Genomic DNA, 13760 nt, shown 5'->3' with positions numbered 1-13760 from the left:
AAAAAAAAAAAAAGAAAGAAAAAACCTGGCCGGGCGTGGTGGCTCACGCCTGTAATCCCAGCACTTTGGGAGGCTGAGGCAGGCAGATCACAAGATCAGGAGTTCGAGACCAGCCTGGTCAATATAGTGAAACCCAGTCTCCACAAAAAAAATACAAAAATTAGCCAGGCATGGTGGCCGTTGCCTGTAGTCCCAGCTACTCTGGAGGCTGAGGTAGGAGAATTGCTTAAACCCAGGAGACAGAGGTTGCAGTGAGCCAAGATTGCACCACTGCACTCTGATGTGGGCAACAGAGTGAGACTCCATCTCAAAAAAAAAACAAAAAACAAAAAACCCTGCATCGTTCTTGAGTTACTTTCAATTTCAGAACCTTTAGGAGGCTGGGCATGGTGGCTCACGCCTGTAATCCCAGCAATTTAGGAGGCCGAGGCAGGCGCATCACGAGGCAGGAGATCGAGATCATCCTGGCTAACACAGTGAAACCCCGTCTCTACTAAAGAATACAAAAATTAGCCAGACGTAGTGGCGAGCACATATAGTCCCAGCTACTCGGGAAGCTGAGGCAGGAGAATGGCGTCAACCCAGGAGGCAGAGGTTGCAGTGAGCCGAGATTGCACCACTGCACTCTGGTGTGGGCAACAGAGTGAGACTCCATCTCAAAAAAAAAACAAAAAACAAAAAACCCTGCATCGTTCTTGAGTTACTTTCAATTTCAGAACCTTTAGGAGGCTGGGCATGGTGGCTCACGCCTGTAATCCCAGCACTTTGGGAGGCCGAGGCGGGCAGATCACGAGGTCAGGAGATCGAGACCATCCTGGCTAACACGGTGAAACCCCGTCTCTACTAAAAAATACAAAAAAACTAGCCGGGCGAGGCGGCGGGCGCCTGTAGTCCCAGCTACTCGGGAGGCTGAGGCAGGAGAATGGCGTAAACCCGGGAGGCGGAGCTTGCAGTGAGCTGAGATCCGGCCACTGCACTCCAGCCGGGGCCACAGAGCGAGACTCCGTCTCAAAAAAAAAAAAAAAAAAAAAAAAAGAAAGAAAAAACCTGGCCGGGCGTGGTGGCTCACGCCTGTAATCCCAGCACTTTGGGAGGCCGAGGCGGGCGGATCACGAGGTCAGGAGATCGAGACCATCCTGGCTAACACGGTGAAACCCCGTCTCTACTAAAAAATACAAAAAAACTAGCCGGGCGAGGCGGCGGGCGCCTGTAGTCCCAGCTACTCGGGAGGCTGAGGCAGGAGAATGGCGTAAACCCGGGAGGCGGAGCTTGCAGTGAGCCGAGATCGGGCCACTGCACTCCAGCCTGGGCGACAGAGCAAGACTCCGTCCCAAAAAAAAAAAAACAAAAAAAACACAATAGATTCTTTAGGAATAGAATCAATCATACTTTTCCTCTAAACTTTACAAAACCTGTTTTACCAGAGACAGAGTCTAAAATACATGTTTTGCATGTTTGGTTATTACAATATGCACACTTCAGTGTCATGCTCGGGTTAGAATTAGGTCTTTTTTTTTCTTTTCTTTTTGAGTCTTACTCTGTCACCCAGGCTGGAGTGCAGTGGCACCATCTAGGCTCACTGCAACCTCCACCTCCCGGGCATTAGTGATTCTCCTGCCTCAGTCTCCTGGGTAGCTGGGATCACAGGCGTGCGCTACCACTCCCGGCTAATTTTTGTGTTTTTATTAAAGACGGGGTTTTGCCACGTTGGTCAGGCTGGTCTCGAACTTCTGGCCTCTAGTGATCTTCCCCCCTCGACCTCCCAAAGTGCTGGGATTACAGGAGTCAGCCACCACGCCCACCCAGAATTAGGTCTTTATTAATAATTATTAACCAAGCTCAGTTGTTCAATAGTGTTATGTGTTTGCCCATATCTATTTTAGCAAATACTAAATTTTAATTAACTGTACATATTATATTTTAAAGTAAAACATACATACTTCAGGAAAGGGGACTCAAAAAAGGAAAAAAAGTACATAATACATGCATACATTAAATATATTGTTAAAAGTAAGTCTTTCTCCAACCCTAGACCCCTATTTTCCCAGTCTCCCTGTCCAAACCAACAAGTTAGCAGTTTTTAGAGGTTTTTTTGTTTTGTTTCGTTTTTGTTTTTGTTTCTTTGACAGTCTCACTCTGTTGCCCAGGCTGGAGGGCAATGGTGCAATGCAATCTCCAATCTCAGCTCAGGACAACCTCTGCCTCCTGGCTCAAGTGATTCTCCTGCCTCAGCCTCCCAAGTAGCTGAGATTACAGGCACAAGTCACCACACCCAGCTAATTTTTGTATTTTTAGTAATCACGGGTTTTCACCATGTTGGCCAGGCTGGTCTCAAACTCCTCACCTCAGGTAATCCACCCGCCTCAGCCTCCCAAAGTTCTGGGATTATAGGCATGAGGTGCTACACCTGGCCCAATCTGATTTTTTTTTTTTTTTTTTTTTTTGAGATGGAGTTTTGTTGTTTTTGCCCGGCTGGAGTGCAGTGGCATGATCTCGGCTCATTGCAACCTCTGCCTCCCGGGTTCAAATGATTCTCCTACTTCAGCCTCCTGAGTAGCTGAGATTACAGGTGCCCACCAACACGCCCGGCTAATTTTGTGTATTTTTAGTAGAGACGGGGTTTCACTGTGTTAGCCAGGATGGTCTCGATATCCTGACCTCATGATCTGCCTGCCTCGGCCTCCCAAAGTGCTGGGATTGCAGGCGTGAGCCACCGCGCCTCACCCCAATTTGATTTTTTGAAGTCCATTTAGCAAGATTCAGTTTGATTTTTTGATGAGACAGAGCATAATTTCCTATGTTTATAAGCCAGACATATATCTTTATCTGGGAACTTTTTTGAGTCCACAGCCCAATTTTTTAATCCATTGGTAATCTAGAGTTTATATATTTATAAATACTTATGTATAAGGAAATACACCTTTGACTTCAGCTAAGATGCAAAGTTATTTTCTTTGCCACCATCCGAGATTATTTATTTTTTAAATTTGTTTATAGTATATTTTTCCATGCAACAAGTTGTTTTTTTTTTAGGCTAGTCAAGTGAAGCAGTAGGAGTGGAGAAGGAACAAATAAATCTGTAACTGGTTTAGTTGTAAACTCCACTGCACTCATACCAGCACCAAGCAAAAAGTTTTAAAGTCTTTGTTTTTTTTTTTTTTTTTTTTTGAGATGGAGTTTCGTTCTTGTTGCCCAGCTGAAGTGCAAAGGCGTGATCTTACCTCACCGCAACCTCTGTCTCCCGGGTTCAAGCGATTCTCCTGCCTCAGCCTCCCGAGTAGCTGGAATTACAGGCATGTGCCACCACCCCAGCTAATTTTGTATTTTCAATAGAGACAGGGTTTCTCTAGGTTGGTCCGGCCGGTCTTAAACTCCCGACCTCAGGTGATCCACCCGCCTCAGCCTCCCAAAGTGCTGGGATTACAGGCGTGAGACACTGTGCCTGGACAAAAGTCTATGTATTAAATGTATTAACTTGTCACACTACTGCCTTTAGGTCTTGCATCAAAATTATTTAAAGGTTACATGTGTTTTCCTGTGATATTTTTAAAGTTTTTATTTTAAATCTTGAAACCACCTAAAATTTATGTCACTGTTCCCCAGGAATGAGGGAGAAATTCAGCTTCTTTTCCCCTCCCAAATGGCTACTTATCCCAACACAAGCATGTAAGACTGCTGTATTCTAGCACAATGCATGCTTTCACAAATATTTGCTAAATGAATAAATGAAAAGCAGTATTTTTTTATTCTTTCTACAAATATGCATTGAGTACTGACTGCATATAAACACTATGCTAGGCTTTGCATATAATAGTAGTGACTCAGAAGCCAGGAAGCATATCATCTAGAGGTGAAGATAAGCATTAAATAAGTAATCATATAGCAATATTTTGAACAGAATAAAATTCCTCTTACCATCAACTCCCAAATGTGCTGGATAAAATATGACATTTTGACTGGGCGCAGTGACTCAGGCCTGTAATCCCAGCACTTTGGGAGGCCGAAGTGGGTGGATCACCTGAGGTTAGGAGTTTGAGACCAGCCTAACGTGGTGAAACCCCATCTGTACGAAAAATACAAAAATTAGCCAGGCATGGTGTAATCACAGCTACTCGGGAGGCTGAGGCAGGAGAATCACTTGAACCTGGGAAGTGGAGGTTGTAGTGAGCTGAGATCGCGCCATTGCATTCCAGCCTGGGCGACAGAGCAAGGCTCTGTCTCAAAACAAAACAAACAACAAAAAAAAACCTTTTAAAATGCAGAGGTGAGCTCACAAGACAGGGGTATACTGGGGGCAGGTGCCAAGTGGGAACTGAAAAACCAGAGGCTGTCCTGGGGCAATTTGTCCTGCTAAGTAATATTAAATATAACCTGGATTCCAAAGGGAGCAAGAGACAAGCCTTTGGGCAAGAGACAAATCTTTGTATTTAATTAAATTGTGAAGAGTGGAAATCCATGAGGGTTTTTGGGAGAAATTAAATACAGCATCTGACACCTGAGTTCTAGACCTCTTTAGTCTAACATTGACTATCTATGAGGTCAGGGTCAAATAGTGTACCTTTACTCTTAATTCCATTCCCTCTTGTGCGAAATGAGAGAATTGAAGTATAACATCTGTAATCAACATTTCAGCTCTAAAACTTGAGGATTCTATGGTAGGATATCCCTTTACAAATTTAATTTGGCTGCAGTATGGATGGTGGATTATTACAACAGCCTCCTGATACATCTGCTTTCAGGCTTGCTCTACCTCCAAAATCATCTTTTTACTGACCACAAGAACCTTTCCTGATCAGGTCTGAATTTTATCCTTCTTAAAATTTTTCAAAGGTTTTCCAGAACTTTCAGAGCCTGGGGGACAGGGTGTGAACCTGTCTCAAAAAAAAAAAAAATCCTGTGTTAAATGAATGAATAAATGTATTGAAGCAAGAAGACTTTGTAAATTTTGCAACAGCTCTGTAGCAAAGTAATGCAGCTCTGAATTGATACAGCAGTGCTAAGAATGGAAAGGTGGTCATTCATTAGTAAATAATCGTGGAAACGCAATCCATAAGACATAATCAAAGTGTCACTGAAGAAAGGCAGCACTGAGAGGAGTAAAAGTTGCAGATACCAGGATGAAATTACTTTTGTCAGAACCAAACAAAATAGGGCCAGAAAGGCACAAAGGAAGGGGCTCATGTTTGTACGTCTAAGATAAGAACTATGTCTGAAGACTTTCTAAAAGCTCCACAAGAGATCAGTTCACATCCTTCACACATGTCCTTTGCACAGTCGGCAGGTTTCAGACATATACATATGTTTCTATGACAAAGCTTATCATTCTTTAGGACTGCAGTAATTTAGATAAGATGCTCTCAAAAGAACACTTGCCCAGTAACAGCATCTCCACTAATGAAACGATGACAACTCTGGCTCTGAGCCTCTGGAACCAATGAACTCTGTTCATTGAACAGAACTCTTGCTTCTGTTTCCAAGCAGCTTTATTTGAACTTGCCCTTTTTGCCAATAAAAGCTTCCTTTTACCCTTCCCTCACTGGACATACTTTTGGCTTGCCATTTCATGCATCCTGAATTCTAATATTCTCTTCTCATTTCTGAATAAATTCAACATATTTGGAGACATTTTTCTCCAGTCTTTTTTTTCCTTGATATTGAAAGAGGTCTGATGTTTAGGTTCATATTTGTTAACTATTTAGCTGTACTGAGTCTTAGATGATGTTTACCACTAAAAAAAACAAAAAAACAAAAAAAAAAACTAACTCCAACATCTGGATCAAATGTGCTAGGGCAAGCAAGTCTATATTGTCCATAGCTTGTGACCTAGTTCTTTAAGAATCTGATGTGGGTGGGGCATGGTGGCTCATACCTGTAATCCGAGTGCTTTGGGAGGCTGAGGCAGGAGGACAGCTTGAGGCCAGGAGGTCAAGACCAGACTAGGCAACGTAACAAGAACCCCCATCTCTAGCAAAAAGTGAAAAAAAAAAAAAAAAGAAAGAAAACCACACACATTTGGCCATGGTGGCATGCACCTGTAGTCTCAGCTACTTGGGAGGCTAGGGCAGGAGGATGGCTTGAGCCCAGAAGTTTGAGGTTGCAGTGAGTTATGAATGTTGCCACTGTACTCCAGCCTGGGTGAAACCCTGTCTCCAAAACTAAACTTAAAAAAAAATTCTGATGTGACTGTGATTTTACTAGCTCAAATCTAGTGAGCTACAATGTGAGCAAAGTTCACTATGACTACAAATGAAAAGTTCAAGAAATCCATTATCAGCAGGGCGCAGTGGCTCACACCTGTAATCCCAGCTCTTTGGGAGGCTGAGGAGGGTAGATCACCAGAGGTCAGGAGTTCGAGACCAGCCTGGCCAACATGGTGAAACCCCGTCTCTACTAAAAACACAAAAACTAACCAGGCGTGGTGACGGGCACATGTAGTCCCAGCTACTCGGGAGGATGAGGCAGGAGAATCGCTTGAGCCTGGGAGAGTGAGGTTGCAGTGAGCTGAGATCTTGCCACTGCACTCCAGCCTGGGAAACAGAGGAACGGGAGGTCAAGGGAGGGGAGGGGAGTGGAGGGGATTCAATCCAAGGGAATCCATTATCTGTTGAATGCCTAGTATGTGCCAGAAAGCCAGGGAAATAAACGAAAAGTGCAATCGGAGCTTGCAAAAAGGAAGGTCAAGATGCTAAAGAAGGTTTAGCGGAAACTGAACTGGAATTTGATAATATTAATTAGTATGAACAAAACCGAGAGAAAAGACTGTAGTTTGTAGGCCAGGTAGAAGATGAACTAATTTTATAGAAGAAAAACAAATCTAAATGTTTTATCTCTTATTTCTCTTGTCAAAAACTTGTAGCCCAATTATTTTAAACTCCTTATGTATTTCCATTTTAAGTCTGTCTACAAGGGAAACTAACTCGAGGTAATTAAGGGTAGAGACCAAAGAGCAGATTTTATTTGTATGGTGGTAAAGTTCAAAGGGCTCTTTCCTTCACAAGCAATCCACTAAGACCAAAAACTTTAGGTGTACTCTAGAAATGTCAGATCCAAGTATTTAAACCATTAAATTTGGGTGGACAAAGGGGAGGATGTGGAAAGGGAAATGAGATATCAAAAACTGATACATGTTTAAGAAAGAGGTAGTTTTGAAACTACCTCTTTTTTGAGACTGACAGGAAGACACGTTTTCGGCAGTATATACCACTGTTTCACTCTAAAATCACCGTTGAACTGTTATGTAACTTTCACCTATTTATTTAATTACTGAATCCATGCTTCAACAACCCAAGCCTAAGTAACACCAAATAAAGGATTGAGATTGAAGCTTTTTTTTTTTTTTGAGACAAGGTCTCGCTCTGTCGCCCAGGCTGGAGAGCAGTTCCCGCTCAGGGCAACTTCCGCCTCCCAGGCTCAAGCTGGGACTACAGGGCGCGCCGCCCCGCCCAACTAATTTTTTTTCTTTCTTCTTTTTTTTTCTTGAGAGTCTTGCTCTGTCGCCCAGGCTGGAGTGCAGTGGCACGATCTCGGCTCACTGCAACTTCCGCGTCCTGGGTTCAAGTGATTCTCCTGCCTCAGCTTCCCGAGTAGCTGGGACTACACGCACGCGCCACCACGCCGTGCCTCCCAAATTGTTGGGCTTACAGGCGTGAGCCACCGCGCCCGGCCTAGCTCATTTTTTAATTTAAATATTTCGTGGAGACGAGGTCTCACTATTGCCCAGGCTAATCTCGAACTCCTGGGCTAAGCGCTCCTCCTGCCTCGGGCCTCCCAAATTGTTGGGCTTACAGGCGTGAGCCACCCCACCTGGCAGAACATTTCTACTCTAATGAAAATTATAAGTTTTTAGTTTTCCTAGTTCCCAACTGTACCTGGAAGTTCAGAGTCCATTTAATGTACTTGTAATAATTTAGGCTGGTGTTTTATTTTTTCTATATTATTACCTTCTCAAAGAACAAAAGCAGGTAACTCCTGTAAAGTCTAATAGTCTGAAAATTGTAGTGTCCGTTTTCTCTTTAGCCATAAAGTTAAGTTTTGCTAAATGCTGAGTAGCGTTTTAATGCTCTACTAGATGTACATGTAAGAATACTAAATGGAGGGGAAGTAATTTTTTTTTTTTTGAGTCGAGACGGGGTCTCACTGTGTCACTCAGGCTGGAGTGCCAGTGCGTGATTATGGCTCACCGCAGTCTGTCGACCTCCCCGGGCTCAAGTGATCCTCCCGAGTAGCTGGAACTACAGACGCGCCACAATGCCCGGCTAATTTTTTTGTATTTTTTCGTAGAGACGGGGTTTTGTCATGTTACCCAAGCTGGTCTTGAACTCCTGGGCTCAAGCGACCTGCCTGCCTCAGCCCCCCAAAGTGCTGGGATTACAAGCGTGAGCCACCGCCCCCGGCCATAATTTTATTTTAATCACTATTTTTCAGGAACGATTACGTCTTAAAGAATGAGGAATTAACCGACACCTCAGGTTCAACATGTAAATAGGGACGCTCATTTGAGAATAAGTCACATTTTGTCACAGTTGTATTGAAAAATCGGTATTTCTGAACGTCATTTTACCATTACGGAAGTGTAACTCAAACAAAATAAAATGTTTAATATACGGCTAGGACTAGGTTAAGGCGAGGGAGGCGCCTAGAGCACACATTTTAAGGAGGCAAGACTACTACCCCGACAGTGAAAGCCTCCTTAACACTTGCTCCCCAGGCCCTTCCCACTCCCCAGCCGGGCCCCGCCCTAGTTCAATCAATCAAGAAAATCAAGAGTACGAAGGCCTTGTGCGGTCTGGATGGTCTTTCCACGTCTCACGTGCAGTTAAGCCAGTCACACTCCATCCACCCTACTCGCCATGGAAAATTATTTGTTCAGCAGGAATTAACAAGTCAAATACAGCCATATAAAGCCCCCCTCCGACGTGCCAGGTTTGCCTCCGGAGAGTAGCTACCAAAACCACCAGCGGCCCGTCCGCGCCAGGAAATGCGCCCTAGCTGGCTTGCGGGGTCACGCGGACAGTTCTAAATCCCTTTCCCTGTAACGCAGAGGTACATCTGCCTTCCCTTGGGAAACAGCAGCCCGACGTGCGCCGGCAATGCGTAAAGCGTCAGCAGCTGAAACCCTCAGAATCCGCCCCAAACAGACACAACCACCCCTGCCAGCTGCGCGCTCGCGGGGGTGGGGGGGAAGACGTTGCGCCCCAGCCGATTGCCGGTTTCCGGGGGCGCGAGCCCGGATCTCAGGTGGTCAGTCCCGGTACGCAGCCACGGCGAGGACCCGGCGCTGCTAAGGGAGAAGGAAAGCCGTTTCCCGCGGGCTTCATAGAGCCACGGTACTAAGACAGCCCGAGTCGCGGACAAGTCCAACAGGCAGGCGGATCCGCGGGCAGCCCGCGTGCGTGAGGACCCCGGTGGCGGCGCTGGGTGGCGGGAAGGAGGAAGTTTCAAAGCCAGGTGGCCTGGTTGTGGCCTCTGGGCGAGATGAAGCTACACTGTGAGGTGGAGGTGATCAGCCGGCACTTGCCCGCCTTGGGGCTTAGGAACCGGGGCAAGGGCGTCCGAGCCGTGTTGAGCCTCTGTCAGCAGACTTCCAGGAGTCAGCCGTCGGCCCGAGCCTTCCTGCTCATCTCCACCCTGAAGGACAAGCGCGGGACCCGCTATGAGGTGCGTGAAGTGGGCAGGCCCTGTCAGCCTCGCGTTCTTCTCGGAAGCCGACACGCGGGCCACCCTCGGTCCTCATGCGCCCGCTTGCTCCCTAGGCGAGAGCCCGCCTTGGGGGTTCCTGAAGTCCCATCCCTGAGACCTACCACCAACCCGACCCCAGGGTCCTGTGCGTCTTCCTACGGACCCGAAAGAAGAAAGCTTTTGAGAGTGCACCTTTTCGCTGTTTTTCCTCCCCACTTTTACGACTTTGAATTTACAGTGTTGCTATTTAGTAGTGGATGGCAGTCCCGCCTGTTTCAAGCTTCTGAAATTTTGCGTGAAACAACTGCAAATGAAGCCGCTGTCCAACTGGGGAGCAGTAAAATAACTGCACTTCTGTTCAGTGAATTCTTTCTCCCACAGTATTTTCCTTAGCTTAAAAAAGCAGGTCATAGCATCCTGCACTTGCCTTGTCTTGATATTTGTTATAAGTACTTGTTTAATAACGCTCTCATTAGATTGTCAACTCTAAGTGTAGTTACCCTGTCAGTCTTATTCATTGCTATGTCCCAAGCCCCTATTAGAGTACCTGGTACATAGTGGGTTGTGACTCAATAGTTGTTGAAATGTAAAGCAGATGCAACAGCAATCATTAATTTTTTCAAATTTTAAATATTCCATTTATATAGATGATAGTCATTTTTTTGAGCATCCATTATGTGTCAGTCACCGTTCTTGCACTCAGGATAGAATAGCAAAGGAGACAAGATTCCTGCTCTCATGGAGTTTGTATATAATCTGCTGGGAGGTGTGCCCACCCCAGGCTAATGGACTGGTTATGAAGGCAAGTAACTACTATTGGCAACTCTACCTACAGTTACATAGTTGGAATGGGAGAGGAGGAGCATTCTCTCAAAACATTGTGATCCTGTTCTCAAAGGAGAGTTACTGGACAGACAGAGCAGTAACATCCACTACCAGCTAGATGGGGAGTATAACTTCCCAGCTGCTAAAAAAAAAAAAAAAAAAAAAAAAACTTTACAACTTGGCCAGGCGCCGTGGCTCATGCCTGTAATCCCAGCACTTTGGGAGGCCCAGGCAGGCGGATCACTTGAAGCCAAGAGTTCTAGACCAGCCTGGCCAACATGATGAAACCCTGTTTCTATTAAAAATACAAAAATTAACCGGGCATGGTGGCATGCACCTGTAATCCGAGCTACTAGGGAGGCTGAGTCAGGAGAATTGCTTGAACCTGGGAAGCGGAGGTTGCAGTGAGCGAAGATGGCACCACTTCACTCCAGCCTGGGCCAGAGTGAGTGAGACTCCATCTCAATAAAAACAAACAAAACAACTGTTTGTTTGTTTGTTTGTTTGAGAAGGAGTCTCATTCTGTTGCCCAGCCTGGAGTGCAGTGGCGTGATAAAAAGCTTTAAAACTTAAAACTATGAAAACACTCAGACTCAAGGACTAAAAGCCATACCAAAGTCTGGCAAAGTGACTGGCACATTCTAGTTGTAATAAATGTTACTGAGTAACAATAGTTAGTTTTGTTCTTTTTTCCCACTGGTTTTATGCAGCTATGGGAGAACATTGAGCAATTCTTCACCAAATTTGTAGATGAGGGGAAGGCCACTGTTCGGTTAAAGGAGCCTCCTGTGGATATCTGTCTAAGTAAGGTATGGTATTAAAAACATTAATGGTTAATGTTTGGCTGTATTTTCTAGAAACAGAATTTTGTTCTGTCACCCAAGCTGAAGTACATTGGCACAGTCATAGCTCACTGCAGCCTCGAACACCTAGGCTCAAGCGAGCCTCCTAAATATCTGGGACTACAGATGTACCTCACCACTCCCAGCTAATTTTTTTAAATAACTTTTTGTAGAGACAAGAGTCTTGATATGATGTTGCCCAGGCTGGCCTCGAACTTCTGGCCTCAAGCGATGCTTGGCCTGGCAGGTATTTTCTTTCTTTCTTTTTCTTTTTTCTTTCTTTTTTTTTTCTTTGAGACGGAGTTTCACTCTTGCTTCCCAGGCTGGAGTGCAATGGCACGATTTTGGCTCACTGCAACCTCTGCCTCCTGGGTTCAAGTGATTCTCCTGCCTCAGCCTCCTGAATAGCTGGGATTACAGACATCTGCCACCATGCCTGGCTGATTTTTTTTTTTTTTTGTATCTTTAGTAGAGACAGGGTTTCACCATGTTGACCAGGCTGGTTTTGAACTTCTGACCTCAGGCGATCCACCCACCTTGGCCTTCCAAAGTGCTGGGATTACAGGCATGAGCTACTGTGCCTGGCCTGGCATGTATTTTCTTTAAAGAAGGCTGTTTGCACATTCTGATATTCCATATAGCTGAATAGGGACAGACTCTTGCAGGTTGGTTTGAAGAGGCAATGGCACAAGAGGTAGCTTCCCAAATATGCTTGTGTGCCTTCTAAAAGGGCAAAGTCTGCCTCAGTAAGATTCCCAGGATGGGAAGAAAACTGGGTTTGCTTCTGTGCCAAAGATGGAGCCCTAGGGTATTCTTGGACTGGAATGCCATAAGGCAACTGCATATTTGGCCAGCTAAACCACAGGTTACAAACCTTAAGTTTGGTATAATAAAAGAGGAAAATATTCAATTAGAACTGTCTTGTATTTTATTTACTATAATCATTCTTTTTTCTTTTTTTTTTTTTGAGATGGAGTCTCACTCTGTCACCCACGTTGAAGTGCAGTGGGAAGAGCTTGGCTCACTGCAACCCACAGATGGGTGCCACCACTCCTGGTGAATTTTTGTATTTTTAGTAGAGATGGGGTTTCACTACATTGCCCAGGCTGATCTTGAACTGAGCTCAGGCAGTCCACCTGCCTCAGCCTCCCAAAGGGCTGGGATTACAAGTGTGAGCCACCATGCCTGGCCCCTACTGTAATCACTTTTTTTTGTTTGTTTGTTTGAGACAGAGAGACTATCTCTCCTTGTCATCCAGGCTGGAATGCAATGGTGCGATCTCGGCTCACTGCAACCTTCGCCTCCTGGGTTCAAGCGATTCTCCTGCCCCAGCCTCCGAGTAGCTGGGATTACAGGCACGTGCCACTATGCCCAGCTAACTTTTTGTATCTTTAGTAGAGATGGGTTTCACCATGTTGGCCCAGCTGGTTTCAAACTCCTGACCTCGTGATCCGCCCACCTCAGCCACCCGAAGTGCTGGGATTATAGGCATGAGCCACCTTGCCTGGACTGTAGTCATTCTTATGAAAACATAAACTGAGGCTGGGTACCATAGCTCACACCTCTAATCCCAGCACTTTGGAAGGCCAAGACTGGTGGATCACTTGACCTCAGGAGTTCAAGTCCAGCCTGGGCAACATAGTGAAACCCTATTTCCACAAAAAAAAAAAGAAAAAAAAGCCAGGCATGGTTTTCGTATCTGTAATCCCAGCTACTTGGGAGCCAGAGGTGCGAGGATCACTTGACCCTTGGAGGTGCAGGTTACAGTGTGCCAAGATTGCACCACTGCACTCTAACCTGGGCGACAGAGTCAGACCCTGTCTCAAACAAAACAAAACAAAAATACCATAAATTGGTTGGGTGCAGTGGCTCACACCTGGGAGGCCGAGGCAGGAGGATCACTTAATCCCACAAGTTAGAAGCTGGAGGCCAGACACGGTGGCTCATGTATATGATCCCAGCACTTTGGGAGCCCTACGTGGATGGATTGCTTGAATCCAAGTGTTCAAGATCAGCCTGGGTGACATGGTGAAACCCCATCTCTACAAAAAAATTAGTCGGGCACGGTGGTGTACACCTGTAATCTCAGCTACTTGGGTGGCTAAGGTGGAGGGTCACCTGAGCCTGGAAGGTCAAGGCTGCAGTGAACTGTGATTGCAGTCACTGCACTCCATCCTGGTTGATAGAGGGAGACCCTGTCTCAAAAAAAAGTTCAAGTCTTTGGTGAATTATGATTGTGCCACTGTACTCCAGCATGGGTGACAGAGCAAGACCCTTTCTCAAACAAAAATATATAAATCATTAGAATTTTAAAACTAGTGGGGTTTTTTTTTTTGCTCTCTCCCCTTTTCCTCTTTCCCTTCCCGGTGGGTGGAAACAATGTCTCGTTCAACCTTACTTTTTTTTTTTTTTTTT

The 13760-nt window shown here is 45.4% G+C and overlaps 1 protein-coding gene across 4 annotated transcripts in view; it reads left to right on the top strand.

Annotated features, from left to right (window-relative positions):
* Positions 1–8652: 8652 nt before the first annotated feature.
* Positions 8653–13760, top strand: part of LRR1 (leucine rich repeat protein 1) — a 20083-nt gene continuing 14975 nt past the window's right edge. For 2 of the 4 annotated variants that reach the window (XM_011947059.1, XM_011947057.1), the window contains exons 1-2: positions 8653–9657; positions 11214–11312. In XM_011947059.1, coding sequence (XP_011802449.1) covers positions 9475–9657; positions 11214–11312 — 282 coding nt within the window. In that variant the 5' untranslated portion in view covers positions 8653–9474. Of the gene's footprint in view, positions 9667–11213; positions 11313–13760 lie in introns of all 4 variants that reach the window. The other 2 variants (XM_011947060.1, XM_011947058.1) reach the window with 1 other exon arrangement.

Source organism: Colobus angolensis, unplaced genomic scaffold (genome assembly GCF_000951035.1).
Source record: "Colobus angolensis palliatus isolate OR3802 unplaced genomic scaffold, Cang.pa_1.0 Scaffold258, whole genome shotgun sequence".
Taxonomy (NCBI): Eukaryota; Metazoa; Chordata; class Mammalia; order Primates; family Cercopithecidae; genus Colobus; species Colobus angolensis.
Note: the sequence above shows the minus strand (reverse complement) of the source record. Positions and strands in the feature narration are given on the sequence as shown.